The sequence below is a fragment of the Vanacampus margaritifer genome, chromosome 6, assembly GCF_051991255.1.
Source record: "Vanacampus margaritifer isolate UIUO_Vmar chromosome 6, RoL_Vmar_1.0, whole genome shotgun sequence".
NCBI lineage: Eukaryota > Metazoa > Chordata > Actinopteri > Syngnathiformes > Syngnathidae > Vanacampus > Vanacampus margaritifer.
In genome coordinates this window covers 29172387-29196258 of record NC_135437.1, presented here as the reverse complement: position 1 = coordinate 29196258, position 23872 = coordinate 29172387, and the positions used below count along the sequence as shown (strand labels likewise).

Here is a 23872-nt window from a genome sequence, read left to right as displayed (position 1 = left end):
AGAGAACAGGTTGAAAAGTTTCAAGTGAGAAAATGTATCATTTGAAGGGGAAACTTCCATGGTGTCAACAAATCTGCAAAAACTTGTGACAAGGCCATTTTCAGCAATGTGAGGCATCCCCTCTTCTTCTTACAACAGTCCGCAAACGTCTGGGGATGGAGGAGACACGTTTTGAAATAGGAATGCAAATGATACATTTTCTCAGTTTAAACTTTGGACCTGTCAAAATATTGAAATGTGTCACTTCCACATAATTGCCTTCAGTTTTTATTCACAATTTGTATCGTGTCCCAACTTTTTGGGGAATTGGGTTTGCAATACATTTCTCAGTGTAACGTCATCAATAGCAAAAAAAAAAAGAAGAGAAAAAAAAGATCTAATTAATGTTTTTGAGCATTCTGGCGCCCCCTACGTGTTGTTGGTTGTCTCTACAAGCAGGAAGCTGAGTGACTGAAAAGTGTTTCAATCAAATCCACCGAGTCAGTCGCTCGCTCGAAGCTGCCGCGGGGCTCAGTTTATTATTGTCGCAACTCTTTTACCCGAGCACGCAGGAATGCCCACCGTGCACAACTTGACTTGACAACTGTGAAGTTTGTACCCGGACATGAATTTTGGCTGAAAAGTGGACGGACTGACGCGATGATGAAGTCAGGTAAGAAATCAATGAACCTCTCGGTTGGTGAATGTTGTTGTTTCTTGTCACTTTTGACACCAAAACGAGTTGTAATTTACGAAACGTGACGTGTGAATATTACATTGTGCTTTTCGCTGATGTCTTGATTGATATCAAATGTCGCCTGGTTATTTGGCTTCGGTTTCTTGTTGGGTGCTTTTCGTGGTGGTCAAACTGAAGTCTTCGTGCTAGTTCAGTTTCGCAACATTTATGTTTTTTTTTTCTTTTTTTGGTGATCTGCTGAAGCAAATCGAGTGTGTCTACTTCACGTTTCTTTAATTTTAGTAGAACCCTTGTGAGGACAAGCGGTTAAGAAAATCAACATTTTGGTAGAATGTAAAAAGATTGGAGTTTTGGAACAACAGGTGGAAAACATGTTCAGTGTTGAGATTAATGAGTTTTTCTTCTTTTCTTTTTTTAGATTGGTTGACGATAATGTACTTAAATAGAAATAAAATATTGCACCTGTACACAAAGTTTTTGAAAACTAAACGTCTAATGCAGCAGACAATTTTGTACAGTATCATATTCCTACATATCTAAATGACTGTTTTGATAAATATAATGCAACCTGAAAAATGCAACTTTATTGTCGCAAGATTATGAATTTGAATCACAACTAGATAAATCATTGTTCTGGGGGGGGGGGGGGGGATCTGGTTTGTTAAAAAAAAAAAATCACAACAAGACACTATTTAGTTATCTTAACATTTTGACTTTTTTCTTGAAAATGAGCAAACATTTGAATTTGTATGACTCCCTATCTCTCTCCGTGTTAGAAAAAAAATCTTCTGCAGCATTTTCAAACATTGTTTGTTAATTACTAAAGTGCTGAAAGAAGGAAATAGAAGATATTTGTAGTCTTTCAGGTGTTGTGGTGGTCCACTAGTTTGGTCAGTAATACCAGTTTGCATGACTCCCGGACCCCCCCCCCCCCCCATCAACACCCCCGACCCCCAACCTTCAACAAATCATCCCGCTCATCTCCCTCGTCATCGTCAGCCTGCTGACATGGACCAGTAGCCGGATTACGCTGCGTGGGGTGGGACAGACAAGCCATGCGATATTCGAACCCCCGCTTTGCGCATTATCCACTCTAGGTTTAGGATCAGTGGTTGCAAAGCAGATTTTTAGAGTTAAAACCGCGACACTCGTTCTCAAATCTTCGTCACCCACTGGGGCAACATCTGGCATCCACCTGAAAACGGATTGAACCCGCGATTTGGATATTTCGCTTGTCATCTTACATTTTATTTTAGAGGAACATACAAAATCCACCGCAATACCTTTCGTTCCACTTTATTACCAATTGAAATACAAATAATCCAGTTATGGATCAAACCCTTCTGGTCTTTAATACTCTTAATCCGTCAATCTTTTTTTTTTTTTTGCGTTTGTGACATTTAGCATTCTTAACTGCCATCGCATGTTAAAAATAAGGCAACTCGTTCACAGCTTGCCTGCGAAATTGTAGGTTTGTAAACCACTGTAATGACTAACAGATCCCTGTAGATGGCAGCATTTGCATCACTTTTGGATTTGGCCAACGTCGCTTTTGAGTAGAACATACTTTACCGTAGATGATAAATCTCCGCTTGTCACATCGATTATGAGGGTCAGAATTGGCAGCAACGTTGGTTGCAAGTCGGGCAAATGTAGGCACCTAAAACTTAAAATCCACAATGTGTGTGGAATCAACAAAATCACTCGCGGCACGTTTCTTAGTTGTATAACTAGAAATATATTCATATTTTGCCATCAAATCTCTTTCTCAGTCGGCGAGTTTGAGGTGTGGCAAAAGCAAAACATCCCTCAAAAACTCCACTTTTATTGGGTTGTTTGCAAAAAAGCAAAGGCAGCTTAGTGCTCGCGTTTGAACTAATGCGGCTGTTTTACGGGACCGACGCATAACAGAAGCTTTTAATGACGCCTGAGGAATGCAGAACACAGCTCGTGTCCATTCTGCTTTGTATTGTTGTTGTCGAGTTGTGTTTGGTATGTGTGAAGTGAAACACCCCCCCCCCCCCAAAAAAAAAGAAAAACTAAAATGCAATTTAATCCTTCAGATGGAGTCTCAAAGGTATGATTTGTTTTTCTGCTACTTGAGAGGCTTCTTTTCACCCAAATCGGGTTGAATTAGAAATGTCAATCTTTTTGGTATTTGCTCACGTCTCTTTGTGTCTCCTCAGGCATGCGCAAGCCACCTCTGGCGCCGAAACCCAATCTAGCCCAGCTGCAGCCGGGGGCGCGGTTTGCCTCAACGGCCAGGGAAGACGTGGTGTCGCAGCAGTCTCCTGGCCCCCCCGGGAAGATGAAACCCAAACTGGCACCCAAACCCAACCCCTCCAAGCTGAACTCCAAACCCGCGGCGACTTCTCCGGCCAAAAGCCCGCAGGTGGTTGGCCTCCTCAACACCCGGAATGGAATACAACACGAGGACAAAAAGCCAAACTGGGATTATATTATTCCCATTTGTTTGTGTAGCCAGAAAAACTGCCGGTGCATCCGTGACAGTCACTTAGACAAAACCCAGAAAGACTTTAAGACTTTGCGCAAGGTCGGAGCTGAGGAGGATGGAAAGACCACATCCTCGGAGTCCAAAACCGAAATCTCTCATACGTCAACTGCCAATGGCCACCTCCCGAATCGTAAACCACCCCGAGACACTTTACCCGTAGAACCTTACAAGAACCGTGACAAAAACGTGAACACTTCGAGTCCTCAGATAAAAGTTGGACAGCTTGTTTTCAGAACTGTGATCGACGAGGCTAATGCTGTAACCCTGGATGACACGGAGCGCGGTCCAGGGGGGGACGCTAAGCCCCTCCCTGTCCCGGTGCCACGGAGACACAAAACCAGCTTGTTGGCCCAGCAGGAAAAGGTGGAGGACGAGGAGGAGGAGGAGGAGAGAGAGGAGATCCCAATCCAGGAAGGGAGGAACGTCAAAGAGTTGAAGTTGTCATCTGAAGGGAAAGGCGGCGCATCCTCAGCTGTCAGTTGGACTGCTGGCGAAAAAGCAACATCTGTCGCAAGACCGGCCCCGACGCCCAGGAGGAAACCGTATCTCGCCGCGCCTGAAAACCCGCCAAGTCCTGCTCCGTCAACGCTGCAACACAAAGTGGACGAAGGAGACCTGGGCTGGGACAGCAACGCCTTTGATACCGAGTTATCTGTTGACAAGGACGACGGGAAGGTGGCGAGGGAAGGACGGCGCCATCAGGAGGCCGCCGACAAAAAGCAGACAGACTCCAGCTTTCTCCCCAACGGCCCAGACAACCGCGACGGCGCCGTCGAGCAAGTTCCGAAGAAGCCGCAAAGAAACGACAGCCCGATGGCGCGGGTGAAGAAGACGGGATCTCCCGCGCTCGGAGAAGATCTGAAATCCAACCCAAAGACCGTCACGGCGGATCTTCCTTTGCCTCCGGTGAAGACGACCACAACGCCTGGAAGTTCCCCGACGCCAACCTCGGGCAAACCGAGACGCCGGTCCTTCTCCGGTACCGACTTGGTCCGCTCGGAAGGACGCAGGAGCTCCTTCAGGAAGCTGCTGGATCTCAAGCTGTCCGTCATGATGCTGCCCAAGCGCACGGCTAAAGGATCCCAGACGTCCGAGTCCGACCAGCAGGACGGCCCGCAGCGTCTCCGCGGCGCGCTCGGGACGGAACGCGAGTTCTCGTCCCCGCTGGTCGGACTGGAACAAAGCGTGGACGGAGAAGACCGGGACGGGAACTATGAGAACATCTGCCACTATGAGGAGATCTCGGACTACGAGAACGTCTACTTTGGCGGCTCGGATGGCTCCAGCGCCACCTGGCAGAGTTTGTACAACGACGACGGCATTTATGAGGAGCCGGAGGCGTATTTGTCCCCGGATCAGAACGCTGACTATGACAGGTGCGTAACGCTTTTCGATTATTTCGATTGTCTGATGAAATGTCGGCAGGCGACTTCCTGGGTTTCCCACGGAATTCTGTTCCTACGGAGACCTCGGATTTGAACTTGAGGCGCAACGTAGGGTAGTTGATCACTAACATGTGAAACGGAGATACGGATTGAAGCCAACTAACGGAAAAATTTAGCGTTAGCGAGTTAAGCCGGCCGCCATGTTTGTCGATCGGCTTCTATGAAACCCGCCGCGAGGGTTAAACGTCCAAATAAAAGCCAAACAAATAATATTGTACATGGATAGCAATGACTTCCCTAGCTTTTATTTTGAAGTTCTTTCTTGGAAGAAGTCGTCGTGGCGGCAGACTTGACTTGGAACTGGAGTGCAATATTTCGTTTCTGGTGCTCATGCGCACCGGCACACCGCGTGCGCAGCCCTGCTTATAGTAACTGTTTTTAAAAAAACGCTTGTAGGTCATAAAATATGTGCTCTTTTTTTCTAGAGGTGATCAAGTCATGAAAAAGTGGCTCGATTATTTTTCAGTTGTCCCCCATCATCACCATTTTCAGACCGCCATGTGAAAAAATGGAAAAGACCTAAAAATACGTCCCTGGGAATGTGAAACCGATCGCATTGTTTTCAACTCTACATTAGAGGCTGACATTTTTTTAGGAATCCCGCGATTCCCACGGAACGGTAGCCAAGTTAACCTTGAATCGCTGGATTGGGACGAGACAGGATAAAAAGTTCACCGGAAGCAGACGGTGAGCTGGATGAATTTTTTTATCGTATATTTTTTTGTGTAGCTGATCTCCAAAATGGGAGCAGCACGGGAGTGGGAGTCGTTCTGAACAGGGGCAGGTCAGGAGTCGTTTACATCATTTTTTTTTTTTTTTAACTGCGGTCCGGGACTCCCGTGTCACCCTCGACTCTACACGTGGACGAGTAGACTTTCGCAACGGGTGGATGAAAGAATCGGAAGATGATCCGAAGCTGCTTCCGACTGCAGAAAATAACATGGCTGACATCAGACATTGCAAAAATGTTCTTGAAGAATTTGTCCTTGAAATGGCTAATAAGATCAGTCATTTGATTGTGATGGCGGCGGCTAAGAAGCTAACACATTTGTCTATCAGGTAACGTAAACACACAACATGAAAATAAAAGAAAGCGCCGTGTGGAACTCCAAACCCAAATGGAATGCAGCCCATCATTCGTGCAGCTTTTCAGTGGCAGGTTCCTGTTTGGGGAGTTTGGCACGTTTGCCTCTCAGGCGCGGACGTCTTGTGGGCGTGAAATGGAAATCACTGCCACCTTACTACTCTAGGAAATTCAAGTAGATGCAACATTTCTATTGTGTCTCCACAGATGCCAAAACATTGTGGTTGCACTTTGTGACGATAAGGAAGTCAACAATAATGCAAATATTACATAAGGTTGGGGTGGCTTGTCCCGTCATTCATTTAAATGAGGCTAACCTTTGATTAGCATGAGGGTCATTCCGTGTCATTTCACAAACCATCTCCAGTCTTCAATTTGCCAGATTTGTATTTCGTTAGTGCCTTATGATGTCAAAAAAAAAAAAAAAAAAAAAAGAATCCGAAGTTTGAGCCTCCAAACTCTGGCCCTTCAAAGTTGACCACGCCCACTTTTGCGATCCAGGAAATGCACACCAAATTTTGGACCATATTTAAAGGTCTGCATCTTTTGTTTTAAGATGGATGCAGACCTTTAAATCACTCTATTTATGTATTCTATTTGCATGTCATTGAAGTGTCCGGTATTTAATTGCCTGTTTTTACTAACAGAAACATAAAAAGGCAGTTCAAACAACAGTTGACCTACTTTCTGGATTGAAGATTTTTCAGGCAGTATTTTTATTTTAATATTTTGATATTACCAACTCGGGGTGGGAATCTTTGACTGTCTCGCAATTCGATTTGATTCCGATTTTTGGGTCTAAGATTCAATTCAGAATCGATTTTCTATTCAGAATGATTTTTTTTAAAAATTTAAAACGATTTGATTGACAAGGATTTCTGCTTCAATTTATAGATGGACAAAGAATCGTCATGATCTGCTCCAGTCTGACTCGCTAATGCTAATTAGCGCGCTACTTGCGGCACTTTTATCACTCAAAAGAACCGATATTCATCCACAAAATGCTTCAGGAATGTATGCAGAGACGCATCTTAACATTACTCACCGGCATATGCTCTTCCTACGCTGCAAAAAAACCCCAACAACTTTTATTGGTATAACTTGATTGTGACTACAACTTAACACTTTATCAGAACACGCGGAACCACACTGCCCCTAAGTGGCCCAAATCGTTCAATATGAACAGCGCTCTCAATAAAGGCGCACACAAACAAGGGCAAGACAATATAAAATAATTGAAATAAAATCGATTTTGGGACATTTAAAATGGATTCTGAATCGAACTCAATGAGAATCGCGATTCTTATGAAAATCGATTTTTTTTGGGCACACCCCTATTACCAACCATATGCAAAGGCTTAGTTCATAGTGAAGGAGTTGGATAAAAACTTTTTTTTTTTTTTTATTCACTCAAAATGTTGATGGGATAAGGAGTGAAAAATAGATCGGCGCAATTAGGGTAATGTGATGCCCGGGCATGCGGGCAAGGCGAGCAACTGCCTGCTTAGAAGAAAGTCAAATGTTTGTAGTCATACTGGAATGAGATTTTCCACCCTAATAACAAGTCAGTCGGGTTGACGTGATTGGCGCAGGATTACGCCGTACAACTCAACACTGTCTCGTGCAGCTTAGCGTAGCCTGGTGTTGGCTTAACTTAGTTCACCTTAGCTTATCGGTAGTTTAGCATGCCACTGCTTCAAAGCAAATCGGCAGTCACATGCTAGAAAACACGTTGGGCAGCTCGCAAACCCAAATGAGTCACAGCTGTTGTCAACATACCGCCGCGTGTGTGTGTATGGGCGTGTGTGTGTGTGCGTGTGTGTGTGTGTGTGTGTGTGTGTGCGCGCGCGTGAGGAGCTTATTTTTGCTGCACGTGCTTTATTCACTATTACTCTTTTTTTCTGTGGTCAACTTTTCTCAGGCACAACCGTGTAGTTATCGTGTTCTTTCATCGTGGGAAACACATTTGAAATACATGATGAAAACTTTATTTTTTGTCTAAATATATATGTATCGCTTCTTGCTGCATATGCCACAATTTGTCATTTTGGTTCCCCAGTCAAACGTCCAAGTTTTTTTTTTTTCCCAGCATGTGCTAAGTGACGCTCTCTCGCTCCATTAAACAAAAGCTATAGTTATAATAGGTAGCTATGGTGATGCTAAGCTAATATCCATGCTTTTCATTACCTTTGATTGGACTATCGCCCCTGCCAACATGGCCGCCAAGTACGTGAGCCCCGAAGTGTCCGTCTTATACTAACCCTTTTTTCTGTGTACAAATGAACTTGCACTTGTTTTGCATGACCCAGCTGATGATTATCCTGAACCGCCCCCCCCCCCCCCCCCAACCACCAACACCCCCCCCCCCCGTCTGTGTTGATGAATCTGCAGGAAGTGTTTGAATGCAGCTGCGTACATTTGACTGTGTGCTGAATATAGTTTTTCTTTAAATAGAACCCCCCCCCCTCCCCCTTATAAATAACGTCATCACTCATTTGTTCACACGTGTCATCACTTTTCCGCTAACAACAAACTTTGTGCTCTGCCGGCTTTATTTTAAGCAGAAGTTCTTTGGAGGAAGAAGTGTACGACATCGACGGACCTTCCGACCACGACTTCATGCTGCCTTTTTCCGACGATGACTACGATGACGATGACGATGAAGATGAAGATGACAGCTCGTTCTCAAGTAAAGGAGACGCCGAGCAACCAGAGGAAAGTGCGGTGAGGAAACCAAAGTGCAGTGAGATACCGGTTGGATTCAAAACACTCAAATCATATTTTCCTTTTGATATGAATGGAAATGCCATTAATCCGTTCCCCCCCCCCCCCAAAAAAAAATTGAAATATGTTTTCTAATAAGGAACTATTATAGCAATATTCTACGTTATGAATACCTACAATAATAGCATAATTCAGTCCTTCTCAAATAGAGGGTGGGGGGGGCGAGCAGTGTGAACGCAAATTTTTTGCCGCTTTATTAGAATAAAGTGTAATTGCACATCCACTGCGGTAGGTGGCAGCGGCGCTCTGCAGAGTTGTACTTACAAATGAGACTATTTAGAGTCGTGGCGGAGACCTGGTGGGGTTTTGGGATATTTTCTTCTTTCTGGCGGCGGTGGGGGGGGTAATAAAAAATAATTGAGAAGTACTGGCATAATTAAACAGAATATAAATAAACAATTTCTCCTGCTGGGGTGCGTGTCTTGGCCACCTGGGGCCAGCATACCACCTTGGCTCGAAGACGTAAAAAAATAAAAAGACGTACCGTGTGAAAATATGATTTCAAAAATTGCTCATTTAAATATGTCAATCATATGGAACCCAACTGAAGTAAATTAAACCAAATGGTAATGTATTCTAAGGTTAACAAAACACAATCAAACCAAGTACCAAATGTTCATCAACCAAATCATACAAAAACTCCATTAGCTTAATGCTAACATATAATGCAAAATGCTATAGACAGGCTAACTGTTTCCTCTGGCTTTTAGATCAGTTTGAGACGTTAACATTTTTTTGTACTCTCTATATATTTGAATTGGTTTGATATTCCTTCATATTTGTGATCTATTTACATGTAATATTCTTTGCTATGTTTTTCTTTTGTTGAAGTTATGCATGTGGTTCAACTGTGTTGTTTTTATTGCGTTGTATAATCAGAGGTGGCAAATCCAGGTCCAAGAGTAAAAACCCTGCCCCAGTTTGGCTTTAGCCCCTCGTGCTAGCTAGCTAGCTCCCTAGCAGGTAAACAAACACCCGGCGAGCTAGCTAGGGAGCTAGCTAGGGAGCTAGCTAGCGAGCACCTGAAAGTAAAAACCCTGCCACAGTTTGGCTTTAGTCCCTGATGCTAGCTAGCTAGCTTCCTAACAGGTAAACAAGCACCATGGGAGCTAGCTAGAGAGCTAGCTAGCTAGCTAGCACCTGGGGCTAAAGCCAAACTGTGGCAAGGTTTTTACTTTCTGGACCTGGATTTGCCACCTCTGTGTATTATAAATAGATTTGGGTTAAAGTTGAAGAGAGGAAATTAGCATGGATGTTACGGTAATTATCAACAAAAAAGACAAATCAAGCCCTATTTTGAATAATTTCTTTTGCAACGATGTAGATAAACTAGCAAGTAGCATATTGAACTTTTTTTTGTTTTTGTTGCTCTCGCGATAGATGCAAAGCGGCGCCCGAAAGACAAAGATCCATCACATCGCCACTGAAATTATGACCTCGGAGAAAGTGTAAGACACTTTTCTTTTTGTCAACGTTAATGATGTTATGATACAATGTGTAACATTTGGCTTTTTTGGTTGCTTCGTAGATTTGTTGATGTCTTGAAGCTGCTTCATGTGGTAAGTCCTCTACGGGACCTTTTGCTTTTTTTCATTTAGTGTTTCACCCCTCGGCGTGCAATTCCAATCACGTCCATCTTCGTCAAAGTCCAAGTGCTCATTTACCATATTTTCATCTTGTGACCTGTACGACATTTTAGTGAGTCAGCATTTTCTTGATTATGCCGTTTAGTGGCGCGCGCGCACGCGCACGCGTGCAGACTGCGTGCAAAACAAGAGTGCGTGGCTAACCCGGCTCTCCTCGCTCACATTCCTCGCCGTTTTCCTCGGCGCATTGCAATCATCTTGACAATAACATTTCAACTTGGACTTGCGTCAAGCATGTAATGCAACTCGAAGGGCCACAAGCAAACAACGTTACCGTGATGACCTTTGATGCTCAATGACTTTGTACTCATCGCACTAAACAAACTACCATACTTTTTTTAGACTCGTATCTTTCTCTTGGTAGGTTCCATGTTGTTATAGCCATAGAACACAATATTCTGTGGGTCTTGCAAAGTCAGCCAAAACCCAGCAAAACAGCCAGGAGCGAAGGGGGTTGCTTCAGTGAAAATGGCTGCCAGTGAATGAGTTAAAAATGTGCCGAATTTCTCAAGTTACATTAGCTGGTTAAATAGCTCTTAATATGAAAAGAAACATGCTCTGAGCTGCCACCAATGACTTAGAAATGCAATTCTAGTGGCAGAAAAATTACCTCAACAGCAAATATCGCACTCATTTTTTACAGTACAGTACATCTTTTTAATTTTAACTCAATTTGATGAATTATTATAAAATGACTAACAATGACTAAAAGATGCAGCCATATTTCTATGAGATTAACATTTTTTCCCCCACTTTTATGTTAAGCGTATGAAAACTTTATGAAAAATATTTTATTGTACGTTTAGAACAAATCGAAAATGTACAATTAATGGTGAGTTAACTATTGAAGTCATGCAGTTAATTACGATTCAAAAATGTCATCGCCCAACACCCCTAACTATAATGTGTTTTCATAATAAATGGTCTCCTCTCCTCGGTTAACGCTAGGCTGGCTGCAACGCCCTTCACGACTGCGCTTTCATCTCCCGTGTCATTTGTCACTGCAACTGTACTGTAAAAAGTGCTTTACTCGAGTATTTTTCTGACAACTTTTCCCATCTGCGCGGTCAGAGGTCGTTGCTAGGTAGACTAGTCTGGCGACGCTACACTGAAGTGCAGGAGTTGATTGCGTACTTTTACCAGAGATTTACTTTAAGCATAAAGTGTAAGTAATTTTGCTTATTTGTGCATTTTTTTTAACACTACCTTTTTAACATAAGATGCAATTGTTTCATTTGCTGTCCTGGAATATTGTGACCGGAGACCTTTTTTGGTTAAAATTGGTCATATGAGCAAGATGTCAGTGCAGCCCACAGACAGGAAGTATCCGTCAGCTCAGCTGAGGAGGAATCGAGTCCGGTGATGACACACAGTCATACTGAGTCCGAAAGAATGTCGGTGCTGTTTGTTCAGGCTGCGTGTCGGCGCGGCACGCCGGCAACTTTCCATCCGCTCCGTGCTCACGTGCAAAACAGAATTGGCAGACACAAAAATTTGGATAAGGACCAAATGTTTGTTATGAATCGAAAAGTGATGTATGACTTACGGAAAACATTTTGTGTGTTGTTGTTGTTGTTCTGTTTTTTTTTAAAGTTTGAAGCATTCATGAAAACAGGATCAAACAATACTGGATCCGTTTCAAAACTGCTATTTATTGGGTTGCAGGTAATTATTCATCTAAAAACAAACAAAGCAACAAAAACACTACAGCTGTCAAAATGAATCGATTAATGGACAAGTAATCGATTATCAAATAGAATGACAACTATTTTAATAAACGAATAATCGTTTGTAGCCATCTTTTTATTCAAAATTGCCCAAAACAATGACCGAACCGGTAACATAATACAACATCAATCCCCCCCCCCTTTTTTTTTTTTTTTTTTTAAATCACTATACAAATACGAAATAAACACCAATCATTAGTTAACAAATCGTAATCAGGGGGAAAATGCTTTTGCAATACTTTTTAATGCCAAAGTGACAGCACAAAAAGCACATTCACCTGAACAAAATCAGCAAAACTAAAATTGAAAAAATATTTTTGTGAACTAAATAAAATAAACGGGAATCCAAAAGAATAGAAGAAGGTCGTACAGTTGTTGAAGATTGTAGTTTATGACACAATCCTTCCATACGAGCACTCAACAAATCCTTCAACTATGACGTGTGTAAACTGCAGGACTTCCGCGACGCCGTGGCCAAAGCGTCCCGTCAAAACGGCAAAGCCGTGATTGAGGATCGTCTGCTCAACCAGATCCTCTACTATCTCCCGCAACTCTACGAGCTCAACCAGGACCTGCTGCAAGAACTGCACAATCGACTGGCCAAATGGTAGCAAGTGTCCACAAATGCTTTCATGATCACCAGAATTGGCAAATCCAGGTCTAGAAAGTCAACGCCCTGCCACAGTTTGGCTTTTGCCATTGATGCTAGCTAGCTAGCTAGCTCCAATAGTGCTCGTTTACCTGCAAGGGAGCGAGCCAGCTAGTTAGCTAGCACCCATGGTGCTTGTTTACCTGCTAGGGTAAACGTCTTCTGAAAGTGAAAGACTTCTTCTTCTTCTACTTCTATCCAGCCCCTGGCGCTAGCTAGCTAGCTAGGCTATTTGTTCTTGTTACCTGCTCCCTAGCAGGTAAACGAGCATCATGGGAGCTTGCTAGGGAGCTAGCTAGCTAGCGCCTAAAGCCAAACTGTGGCAGGGTTTTTACTTTCTGGACCTGGATTTGCCACCTCTGATGATCGCATTGATTGATTGATTGCCTTACTTAATCCTCATTTTCATACTGCCACCCGGATGCCAACACACTTTGAGAAAGCATGAGATGAATTTTTATTTTGTGTGTAATTGATGAAGTGAATATTAATGCTAATTTTAGATAGAAAACAGCAAAGAAACGCTACGGTTGATCAAGAATTGCAAAAGAAAAGTCATACGACGTCATCGCACGGCGCAGTCGCTTCCTGGTCTTCTTCTTCTTCTTTAAAATGACTGGTGGATCACATTTCTTAGGTGTATAGCGCCACCTACAGTGGTGGAGTCCACTCTCGATATTCGCATAAGAAGAACAGATGGAAACGGGCATGAGTCACATGTCTGTTTTGCGCATTTTCTGTAAATTCGCTTAAAAATCGAAACAGTTGGATGCTCCACTAAAGTTGGCTGCGGTACGTTTTTTTTTTAACTGAGCAACCAATGAGATGACGGAAAAATGCTGACATCATGGAGGACGTTGGAAATGTGATTGGTTAAAGAAGCAGTCCCGTTGCGATTATGGTTTAGCACTTGTGATTGTGAAGGCCCTGGGTAGATGACATGGCAACACATACAGGCTGAAATCTGATTGGATAAAAAAAAAAATCTGGCTGTGGAATGCGACGCTGTCACTTTATCCGTGTGGTTGCATTCCGCCATCCAGCAACTGCTGTCAGCCATTGAAAGAAACCAAAAATACTTGCCAGTGACTCACCAATGTTTGTTAGCAATCCTCAGGAGGAATGTTGATTGTTATTTGTGACGTTCTTGCTCAACAACTGTGTGACATCACTTGAACAACCTTCAAACATTTGGATTGACACTTTCTGAGATGTTGAATGCCTTAGTTGATAATTGCGGTTGCATTCCGCATGACGGGGGGTGTTTCTAATATTCTACCCCCTGGTTTTATTTTTATTATTTTAAGTAAGAAGCTGGGCGATTACTGGGATTGCTTGAATCATCCGATTACAAAACCTCCAGCTAGCCAACGCTACACTCTCATTTGCTGACACCCACGTCACTCACTGGGCTGGGCCAAGCCTTTTAAATGAACTCATTCAAACCCAAAAACGTATTTATATGTTTTTTTTATTTATTTATTTTAATAATTTTTATGCTAGAGCACACAGAAAACAGTTTCTGACATGAAGAGGACACTTAAAGCAATGGTAGTTATTTAAAAAAAAAAAAAAAAAAACGACCAGCAGGTGGCAGCAGAATATAAGAGATCAGCTAGGGCCATGTTGCAAGAAAGCTCTTTTTGACAGTGTTTTCAACAGATTTGTGAATAATGATGAAACTTAGCTATATTCTAATGCTAATTGCTGCAAAACGGAAACGGGTAAAAATATACTTTTTTTTTTTCCCTGATGAAAGAAGAGACTCTAATCTTTCTTTTCTTCCATGTTTTTATATCAATAGAAGAGAATGTTCTGTGGTCCTTGCAAAACTAGTCAAAATCTAGTAAGATGGCCGGGAGCAAAAGGGGTTGCTTCAGTAAAAATGGCTGCGAGTGAATGACTTAAAGCCATACACACCCAAAGTCACAGTAATTTTTATCGGATTCATCTGTAGAATACTTTATCGATGCGTACAAATGGATCATCTTTTTTTATTTATTTTTTTATTATAATGATGGAACTTCAAGTAAATGTCTAGAGAGATCAACTTTTATCTACCATGTGCATTTGTTGTTGTGCATTTCCCCCCTCATCTTTCTACAGCTCTTGTTGCATCTCATTCAATTGTAATGAACCAACTTTTTTTTCTGTGAACAGGGACGAAAGTGAGCAGTTGTCCGACATCTTCCTGAAGAAAGGTCCCTACCTGAAGATGTACTCCACGTACATCCGGGAGTTTGACAAGAATGCGGCTCTGCTGGAAGAGCAGAGCAAGAAGAATCCGCTTTTCGGTGCCGTCGTGCGGGAATTTGAGGTAACACGAGCCGGCTGACTTGATTTCTTTTCTTTTCCATTCCCATCCCGATGCATGACTCACTTTGGGGTCAAAGTTCATTTGAGCAATTGGAAGCTGTCATCTAGCGAGGGTCAACATCATTTGACCCTCTGAATGCACATGTTCAATGTTTCACTTCTTTGCTTTAATGGCAGGCATGCTGTTGTTTCTAACCTTTATACTTATTATAGCATTTTATTCTCCTTGCTTTTTTTTGCCATAATACTTTATTCACGTTACAATTGACACCATTCAAATGTCAACTTGCTTCAAAAATGTACGCCATCTTGGGGAAAAAATCGTCTGATTCCAGGTTACTTACAGTATTGGCACAATTTAATGTTGAATATCAACTTTTCCCCCATTTTCATTTTCAACGGACATTTAATCCAACTTGCCACGCCCACTTCCATACATACAACTTCTGATCTTCTCCTTTTCCCAATGGATATCATTTGTTCCACTTTTTCCATCTAAATGAATGGACAGCACTTTCAGCCTCAAACATTCACGCCTGCCGGGTTCAAGTGTTCTTTTTATTCATTTATCTTTCAACTACAATTAGTACTTTGTCATTTTCACATCATTTATCTTTCAATTGACTTCAGAAGCATTCTCACGCAATTTCTGCAGAAATTGCACTTAGTCTAGTTTGAATTCAAGTTTCTATTGCATTTTTTTTTTTTAATTATTTAATATCAAAAGACACAATTAGCTGCTTGCACCACATTTAGCAGCAAAATAAATTCCATTGGGAGTCCATCATCATCAAGTTCATCCTGAAATTTCTGCCCAATATCATTCAGTTTTGTGACTAATTTTTTTTTCTCTTCCATTTGTGTCCTTCTTTATGGCAGGCCAGTCCACGTTGCGCCAACCTGGCTCTAAAGCACTACCTCCTAAAGCCCATTCAAAGGATTCCTCAGTATCAGCTCCTGCTCAGAGGTCAGATTTGCTGAGCATAGTGTGCTGCCCTCTAGTGTCTGGAAAGGCAAACATGTCGTTGACGTTTCATTCTTCCGTGTTGTTTGTATTTGAAAGCAATTTTGATGACGTTAAACTGACACCATCAAAATCATTGAACATTGAAATAAAAAAAAAAAAATGCAAATAAAAACAAGCAAGATCTTCCGACACCATTGCTGAATTTTGGTGCACTTTAAGATATCTTAAGGTGTCAATATACTCCAGTGTGCACAAACGCTGTAATAGGATTTTTCAACCCAAATCAGATTTAGTGACATAACATGAAAAAGCTTATTCTTGCTCAAGACGTACAGTATGTATCGAATTGGAAAAATGTGAAGAATTCTCATGGCGCCGTTCTTGCGAAATTATCACCCGCAGACTTTTTTTGTTTCTGTAAAAGTGATTAAAATGGCAGATTACGTGGCAGGAATTTACTCCGCGAGGCCGAGCTCTTAATGTTGCGCTCGTTGACCCACACGGCTCAACTGTTTTGCTTTTGCAGACTATTTGAAGAACCTGTCCAAAGACTCCGCTGATTACAAAGACACGCAAGGTAAACACAGTCACGTGACGTCGCCGCCGGGACGCAACGCGCGTAACGTGTGACGCTAACGTTCTGCTCCATTCAGACGCTCTTGCGATTGTTCGAGAGGTGGCCAACCACGCCAATGACATCATGAAGCAAGGGGTGAGATGACAATCGCTGTCCAAGAATATCAAGCCAGAAACCCGACCTGACTTGCTCCATTAGCTTCATGCTAGCATGTAATGGGGCACACCATTGATGGGCTAATGAATAGTATCAATGTAACAGTTTTATAATACTTTAAACAATGGATATGTAAATAAAAGCTAATAATAGTTTTGCTTAATAATTGATTATGGTAGTTAAATTTTTATTTAGATCTGATTCCCCCCCCCCCCAAAAAAAAAACACAAATAAGTGAATTTGTAAATGCTGAATGGTACAACAGCTTATTAGGGCCACGTATAAATATCTATTTTTTTAGAGGCTGTGGGCAATATTCAGAGAAAAGGAAGAAAAAAACTTGTAAATTTGCGAGTTCATAAAGTGACAAATTTGCCACTCTATAAAGTCGCAAATTTGGTATGACAGTATAATAGGGCCGTGTATACAGTAGATATATATTTTTTTAGAGGGTGGGGGCAATAGGCCGAGAAAAAAATCTTCCCAATTTGCCACTTTATAAACTCGCAAATTTGCTGGAAAAAAAAACTCGTAAATTTGCAACTTTATAAAGTGGCAAATTTGGTATGACAGTATAATAGGGCCGTGTATAGATATATATTTTTTTAGAGGGTGGGGGCAATAGGCCGAGAAAAAATCTTGCCAATTTGCCACTTTATAAACTCGCAAATTTGCTGGGAAAAAAAACTCGTAAATTTGCAACTTTATAAAGTGGCAAATTTGGTATGACAGCGTTATTAGGGCCACATAGAAATATCTGTTTTATAGAAGGTGGGAGCAATATTGGGAGAAAAAAAACTCGCAAATTTGCCACTTTATAAAGTCTCAAATTTGTTACAACAGCATATTAGGGCCACGTAGAAAAATATGTTTTTATAAAGGGTGGGGGCAATATTTAAGAAAAATGTGCACGTTTTTTCTCTCGAAATATAACCCCCCCCCCCCGTCTGGAAAAACAATAACATATTTAGACGTGGCCCTAATACGCCGTCAAAGTAATTAAAGTTAAGTAAGTAAATAAAAATGTAAAAAATCATGACAAACATTTTAGTGTGCTTGAAAGCGATGATCGCATTCACATTCATTTTAATGAATCATTTCAAGACACCTCTTTATTGGTGAACATCCTGATTGTGACGTCTTCCGTTTTGTCCCCCCCCCCCCCCCGCCCCCCCCAACAAGGATAACTTCCAGAAGCTGATTCAGGTGCAGTGCAGCCTGAATGGCCATCATGAGATCGTCCAGCCTGGAAGGGTGAGACGCTTCGTCAGTCAAAAATACAACAAGCCTCACTAAATGTGATTTCAATCCACGGACTTCTCTTTTTGTGCCAGATCTTCGTGAAGGAGGGCGTTCTCAACAAGCTGTCCAGGAAGGTCATGCAGCCCAGAATGTTCTTCCTGGTATAATCATTGTTTTTTTTTTAGTATTCTAAACATGATTTGTGTGTTCATTGTTGATTGTAATAAGTCGCATATAGCAAAAAATCTTTTCTCTAACTGTAAATGGAACACAAACTATTTAGTGTATTGTTGCTTGTTGGGAAAAATCATCGCATCTCCATAATCGCTTCTTTTAAAGAAATTGGAACGAAAACGCCAAGCCAAGTGGCTATTAGAACTTTTGCTGCTATCATAAACCACAACAGCAAAATTGTGTTGAAGCAGCTGAGTAGGTCGAAATGAATTTCCACACAAACTTACTTTTGTGCCCGCCCAGTTTCTTTCACCCCGAAGCATAACGGCTCGCTGGAATTCATGTCAAATTTCATTGGCTATTGACTAAATCATTTCCAAACTCTCAATCTTGAGACGACATCACGCTGCACGGCTCCCGCGGAGGCGACGGCACTTCTAAGACGTGATGCCGAGTGTCCAAAAGTTTGAATACGTTTGTTCTCGAGATCCTCTCAACACTTTCAACTGGTTACAAATAAATAACAGATGATGTGGAGGCAAAATTATTTTATTGGTTTATGAAAAAATTCATAATTCATCATATCACTTTAAAGTCAGAATTCTGACTTTATTCACTTTATTCTCAGAACTCTGACTTTATTCACAGAATTCTGACTTTAAAGTGAGAATTCTGACTTTAATCTCAGAATTCTGAGAATAAAGTGAGAATTCTGCCGACGTTTTTTTTTTCTCTTCACTGACCCTAATCCTCTTCCGTAGGTTTCCGCCCAACAATGACAATATACGATGCATCTCACTTAATCATAAAATCATTGATTTTTTTTTTTTACTAGTTATGTCATAATTTTGATTGTTTAAAAAAAAATTTTTTTTTGAAGGTTAGCGCTTGAAGCTTGATTGTTGTTCCTTTAAAAAAAAGTCCCTTGTGCTTTCCTCCTTCAGTTTAACGACACTTTGCTGTACACCACGCCTGTTCAGTCGGGCCAGTACAAGTTTAACAACATGCTGTCGCTGGCGGGGATGAGGGTGACGACTCCTCTTCGTGCACTACATGAATCGTTTTCAATCCAGCTGGCCGTCACCTAACGCTGATATCAACCGCGACAGGTGAGCCGACCGAGCCAAGAGGCCTGCCAGAATGAGTTCCTCATCGAGAGCGTGGAGCGCTCCTTCATTCTCTCTGCGAGGTAATCGCTTTCATTTTTCATTTTTCATCTTCATCATTTTTTTCACTGTCAACCACATTTGTTTGAAATGCGTTTTCGTTCCGGCTGCAGCTCGGCGCCGGAGAGAGACGAGTGGCTCGAGGCCATTTCCAAAGCCATCAGCGATTACACCAAGAAAAAGATCACGTTCATCTCTGGGAAGTCCTTTGACGAGGTAAACGTCAGCGCTCGCTCGCTCGCTCGCTCGCTCCAAAAGTCAACCCTGGAGCTTTTGCTCACCTCTTTTTGTTCTCTCGATGTTCAGGTCCAACTGAGCAACGGCGATGGCGCTTCTTTGGGCAGCAAAGCTCCCATTTGGATCCCGGACCCGCGCGCCACCATGTGCATGATCTGCACCTGCGAATTCACTCTGACGTGGAGGCGGCACCACTGTCGCGCCTGCGGCAAGGTGAGGCGCTTCCACATATCGACTAAACAAAACACGCACGCTTCCAGTAATAGTCGAGTTCATGAGAACAAACTAAATAAAGAAAACGACATTTTAGGTTTACAAAATTAGCAAAAACAATAATTATAGCAACAATTATTTTTTTCCTCGTCTTTGTGAAATGCTTGCAAGTGCTCTTCTTTTTTGGTTCATGTGTGAAAAAATTAGGGGTGTCAGGCGATTACATTTTTTGAAAATTGTAATTAATCGAATGACTTCAATGAGGATTAATCATTAATTAATGTACTGTAATAAACGAGTGTGATATTGATTTGTGTTCAGGTCTTTTTTCTGCCACTAGATGGCATTGGTGCATTTGTAAGACGTTGCTGACAGATCAGTGCATTTTTCTTTTCATATTCAGAGGAATCTAATCTTTATTTTTAATATTTAATAAATGTATAATTAATATTTTTAAAATATTTGAAATATTTTGTTGAATTTTTACTACAAAGTACTGTAGTACTTTTTTTTTTTTTTTTTTTAATCTTGCACACAAGAAACCGAGTACACCAAAATGATCAAATAAATAAATCAAACTAATAAAACTAAATTAAAGTGAAGCATTTTGGAACGAATGAAAAGTAATACTAGCTTACAAATGCGCTCTGAAAACTAATTAAAAGTAACTGAATTTAAAAACAAACAAAATGAGAGCAAACTATAATGAAAAATTCAAAACTACTATAACGTCGGTAATAGTTGATTACATGATTTTTTTTGGAATGGCACGTACCGTATATCGGGATTGAACAATAATGCCAGGCACTTGCCGGCCATGCGTTTTGTAGCTGGGCTGGGCCTTCAGTGGGGAATTTTACCCGACTTTTTCCATCTCTTGATTCCACCACAATCACGTCGTCATTTAAAGTTCATCAATACTTTGCAAAAAAATACAATGTAACAAACAGCACACAATTGTGCCACATACTTGAAGTAGTACAATATTTACCTCCATAACGTGACTAAAACATGCATCCAATTTCACTTCATTCATTGGAAAATGATCGTTAATTCAAAAATCTATTCATGTAAAAAAAATCTTTGTCAAAAGAGTGTGGAAAGGCCACTGTGTCTACATTTTGCTTTTTGTCCACTAGGTGGTGTGCCAGTCGTGTTCCTCCAACAAGCGCAGCCTGGAGTACCTGAAGAACCAGTTGGCGAGAGTGTGTGACCAGTGCTACCTTGTTCTGCGGGAGCACCAAAGTCGGTTCCCACTCGCCAGCATTCCCGCACCGCTTTGTGTCTTCCAATACTTCACCCCGGTTTTGTTTTTGTTGCCAGTTTGCGAAGAAGATCTCTCGGCGGCCGCCATTCCCAAATCCTCCTTTGGGTTCACTCGCAAACACAAGCGGATACCAGCAGCCCTCAAAGAGGTCAACCCAGCTTCCCCTCCTTAAGATGCACTCTCGGGCACGCGACGGATCTCTTATCGCCGTGCGTTTGATTTTCGCCAGGTGTCCGCCAGCACCGACAACCCCTCCATGAGTGGCTATTTGCAGAGGTTCAAGGGCAAAAAGAAGGGAAAGCGCTTGTGGTTTGTGATCAAGGATAAAGTTTTGTACACGTACGCTGCCAGTGAGGTAGGCCACACTCGCGTGTCGCGCGCTTTAGGCTGGATTGACACCAAGTTTACATGCATTTTGCGCTCAAACGGCACAACTGGCGTAAAGATCACAATCAGTTTTACAAATGTGGATACAAATCCAAATGCTAATCAGATATTTGCTTCGACGACGCACAGATCACATGCCCAAAAAGAGGTTGGAAATCTGCAATAAAGAGAGTCAATGTTAAAAAATAAAAGAAAATTGAATCTAGGATGTCAGGCGATTTTTTTTTAAATATTCTTTTTATTGTAGTTAATCACATGACTTCGGTAGTTAACTCACGATTAATCCCAAATTTTATATCTGTTTTAAATGTACAATTTAAAAAAATCAACATAAAAGTAGAAAAAATATATTAAAGTATGGGTGCATCTTGAAAGTCATAAAAACAGTAATTAGGGATGTGAATTGATACGATTTTTACGATTCGGATTCCGTTTTTATTTAGAGCAGATATAAAATTTGTGATTAATCGTGAGTTAACTACTGAAGTCATGCTATTAATTACAATTGAAAAATGTAATTGTCTGACGTCCCTTATTTTTAATAATCTTTTCTTTTTTTTTTAATTAGGGGCATCAGGCGATTATTTTTTTTAATTGTAATTAATCACATGACAACTAGTTAACTCAAGATTAATCTTGATAGCTGTTCTAAATGTACAATACATTTATTTTCTAGGTTTTCATACTCTTTGTTAACAAAAGTGGGAAAAAAATGTGAAACTCATAGAAATAGTTCAAATGAATTTTGACGTCTATAGAAGTCAATGGCGGTGAAGGAGTTAAAAATTAAGTAACTTTTTAAAAATTGTGAAATACAACTTGACCCCTTCACCCCAACTTGATTATTATGATGTAGAATTTTTATGTTAATTGAAATTATTATTTTTTTTTTATTAACATTAATTGCACGTTAAAGGAACTTTAAATGAACTCAAAATGAACGCACTAATTTTGACACTCCTATATAAAAAAAAAAAAAAAAAACACACACACATTCTCTAGTTATACCCGTTCCACACAACATGCTTTTAAACCTGATATTGATCAGATTTTTTTTTTTTTGGGGGGGACATCAAACATCGCTAGTTAAAAGCCATGAAATAATTGTCACCTGTGATAGATCAAATAACGAACTGCAGAATAGCATCGTGAGGCTTCCATGTACATGGAAAAAGGAAATCGGATATTGTAAATAAAGTGAACTGTTGGGACCTGCAGTGTAAATCCAGCCTATGTTGTCGAAATCCCTGACGAAGAACGGTTCAATGTCCAACTGCGGTCCTCGAATGTGTTTCCATCATGCAGGACGTCGCCGCCTTGGAGAGTCAACCACTTTTAGGCTTCGTCTTAAAAGTCGACCACTCGCAAAAGTTGCAGTTCAAGCTTTACCACAAAAACACCCTCTACTACAATTTCAAAGCGGACGACGTGCAAACAGCTCAGAGGTAAACTATGAAGCGTGATCGTCATTGTGCGTAGTGACGTACAACGACATTTTATATTAACTTGAATTTCGCACTTGACAGGTGGATCAACACGTTCCGAGAATCCGCAGTACTGTAGTATCTGGGGACTGACTGCGTGTTGTTGACATTTCATCTGTGGACTTGGCAGGTTTGACCTCAGTGCTCCCAGAGTTTCCATCTGGAGACGCCATATCGGATGCAAGCAATCGTTTTTGCTCAATTTACGGGTTTGTGACCTTTTGTGAGCGTCTCTCGCCATTTTTCATCCGCAACACGAGCATGTACGGCATTGTCCACATTTTTAACTTTTTTTTATCTCGAGATATTTTGTAATGTGATTTGTGATGAAAAGCCTTTTTGTTTTTATATGACTTTTTCAGTTATTTGTGATTTAGTCGCATTCACACAAAACCTTGTTGTTCACTGTAGCGCACTATTTGTATTCATATGTGATGAACTTTTAAATTATTATTTTTTTTTAATAGAGAAAGTGTGTATTGGTGAAACACCCCCACATGTATGTTCCATTAATAGTAATGGCTGCACTTAACTCACCCAAATGTATGTAAATAGCTCACTAGACATGTTGTGTAAATACATCACGAATGACCTGTAATTACATTGAATGTCCACATCTTGTTACTGTAATAAATACTGCATTGTTTTAGCATGCTCTCGTGAACTATACTTCAAAAATGTGTGTAAAATTCCATAACAAAATGTGAATTTTAATGTAACCCGGTCGCAGGTAAATGTATCACTTTTCACCGATTACTTCTGCTCTGAAGTCATTGCCAAAAAACACAACAAACTTTGCTTAATCATGCACTTGAGGCTTTATTTTTTTTTTCTGTAACAATCTCTAAAATCAAATATTGTTGACTAGACATCCTCGGTGTTATATGTAAAAAAACAACTACAAGCCAAATTAGAATTAGAAATAAAAACAACTTTTGTTTCTATCATTGCAGGTCACAATGTAGTTTTCCCCATAGATTTTGTAAACGGTGATAATCTTGTCAATTTTAGACTAATGGAATTGGAGTTAATGAAAAAAAAATATTCAATTTCCATCCCTCCAAAAATATAAATTTAAATTACAGTAATTATACATATATGCACAAACTGACTGATTCGGTTACTGGTTTGGTATGTAACATGTCAGAAAATCATCAAAA

General features: G+C 41.0%; 1 protein-coding gene across 2 annotated transcripts; it reads left to right on the top strand.

The window, feature by feature from the left end:
- The first annotated feature begins 481 nt into the window (after nucleotides 1-481).
- Nucleotides 482-23379, top strand: LOC144053663 (FYVE, RhoGEF and PH domain-containing protein 6-like). 2 transcript variants are annotated; one of them, XM_077568344.1, is made up of 21 exons: nucleotides 482-652; nucleotides 2863-4567; nucleotides 8285-8444; nucleotides 9885-9952; nucleotides 10033-10063; nucleotides 12333-12484; nucleotides 14687-14843; nucleotides 15722-15809; nucleotides 16336-16386; nucleotides 16463-16521; nucleotides 17725-17796; nucleotides 17877-17945; nucleotides 18903-18986; nucleotides 19068-19147; nucleotides 19238-19340; nucleotides 19431-19574; nucleotides 20714-20819; nucleotides 20898-20989; nucleotides 21071-21196; nucleotides 22534-22673; nucleotides 22755-23379. In XM_077568344.1, the coding sequence occupies exons 1-21, from the start codon at nucleotides 640-642 to the stop codon at nucleotides 22789-22791; spliced, it is 3537 nt and encodes a 1178-aa protein (XP_077424470.1). In that variant the 5' UTR covers nucleotides 482-639; the 3' UTR covers nucleotides 22792-23379. The 2 variants fall into 2 exon arrangements, 1 of the variants encoding a protein (XP_077424470.1); XR_013294490.1 differs by having other exon boundaries at nucleotides 21071-22673; nucleotides 22755-22772.
- The last annotated feature ends 493 nt before the right edge of the window (nucleotides 23380-23872 follow it).

Coding starts and splice junctions, on each gene's coding strand:
- LOC144053663 (XM_077568344.1), top strand. Junction 20,990..21,070: donor TACCAGCAGCCCTCAAAGAG/GTCAACCCAGCT, acceptor GATTTTCGCCAG/GTGTCCGCCAGCACCGACAA. Junction 21,197..22,533: donor ACACGTACGCTGCCAGTGAG/GTAGGCCACACT, acceptor TCCATCATGCAG/GACGTCGCCGCCTTGGAGAG.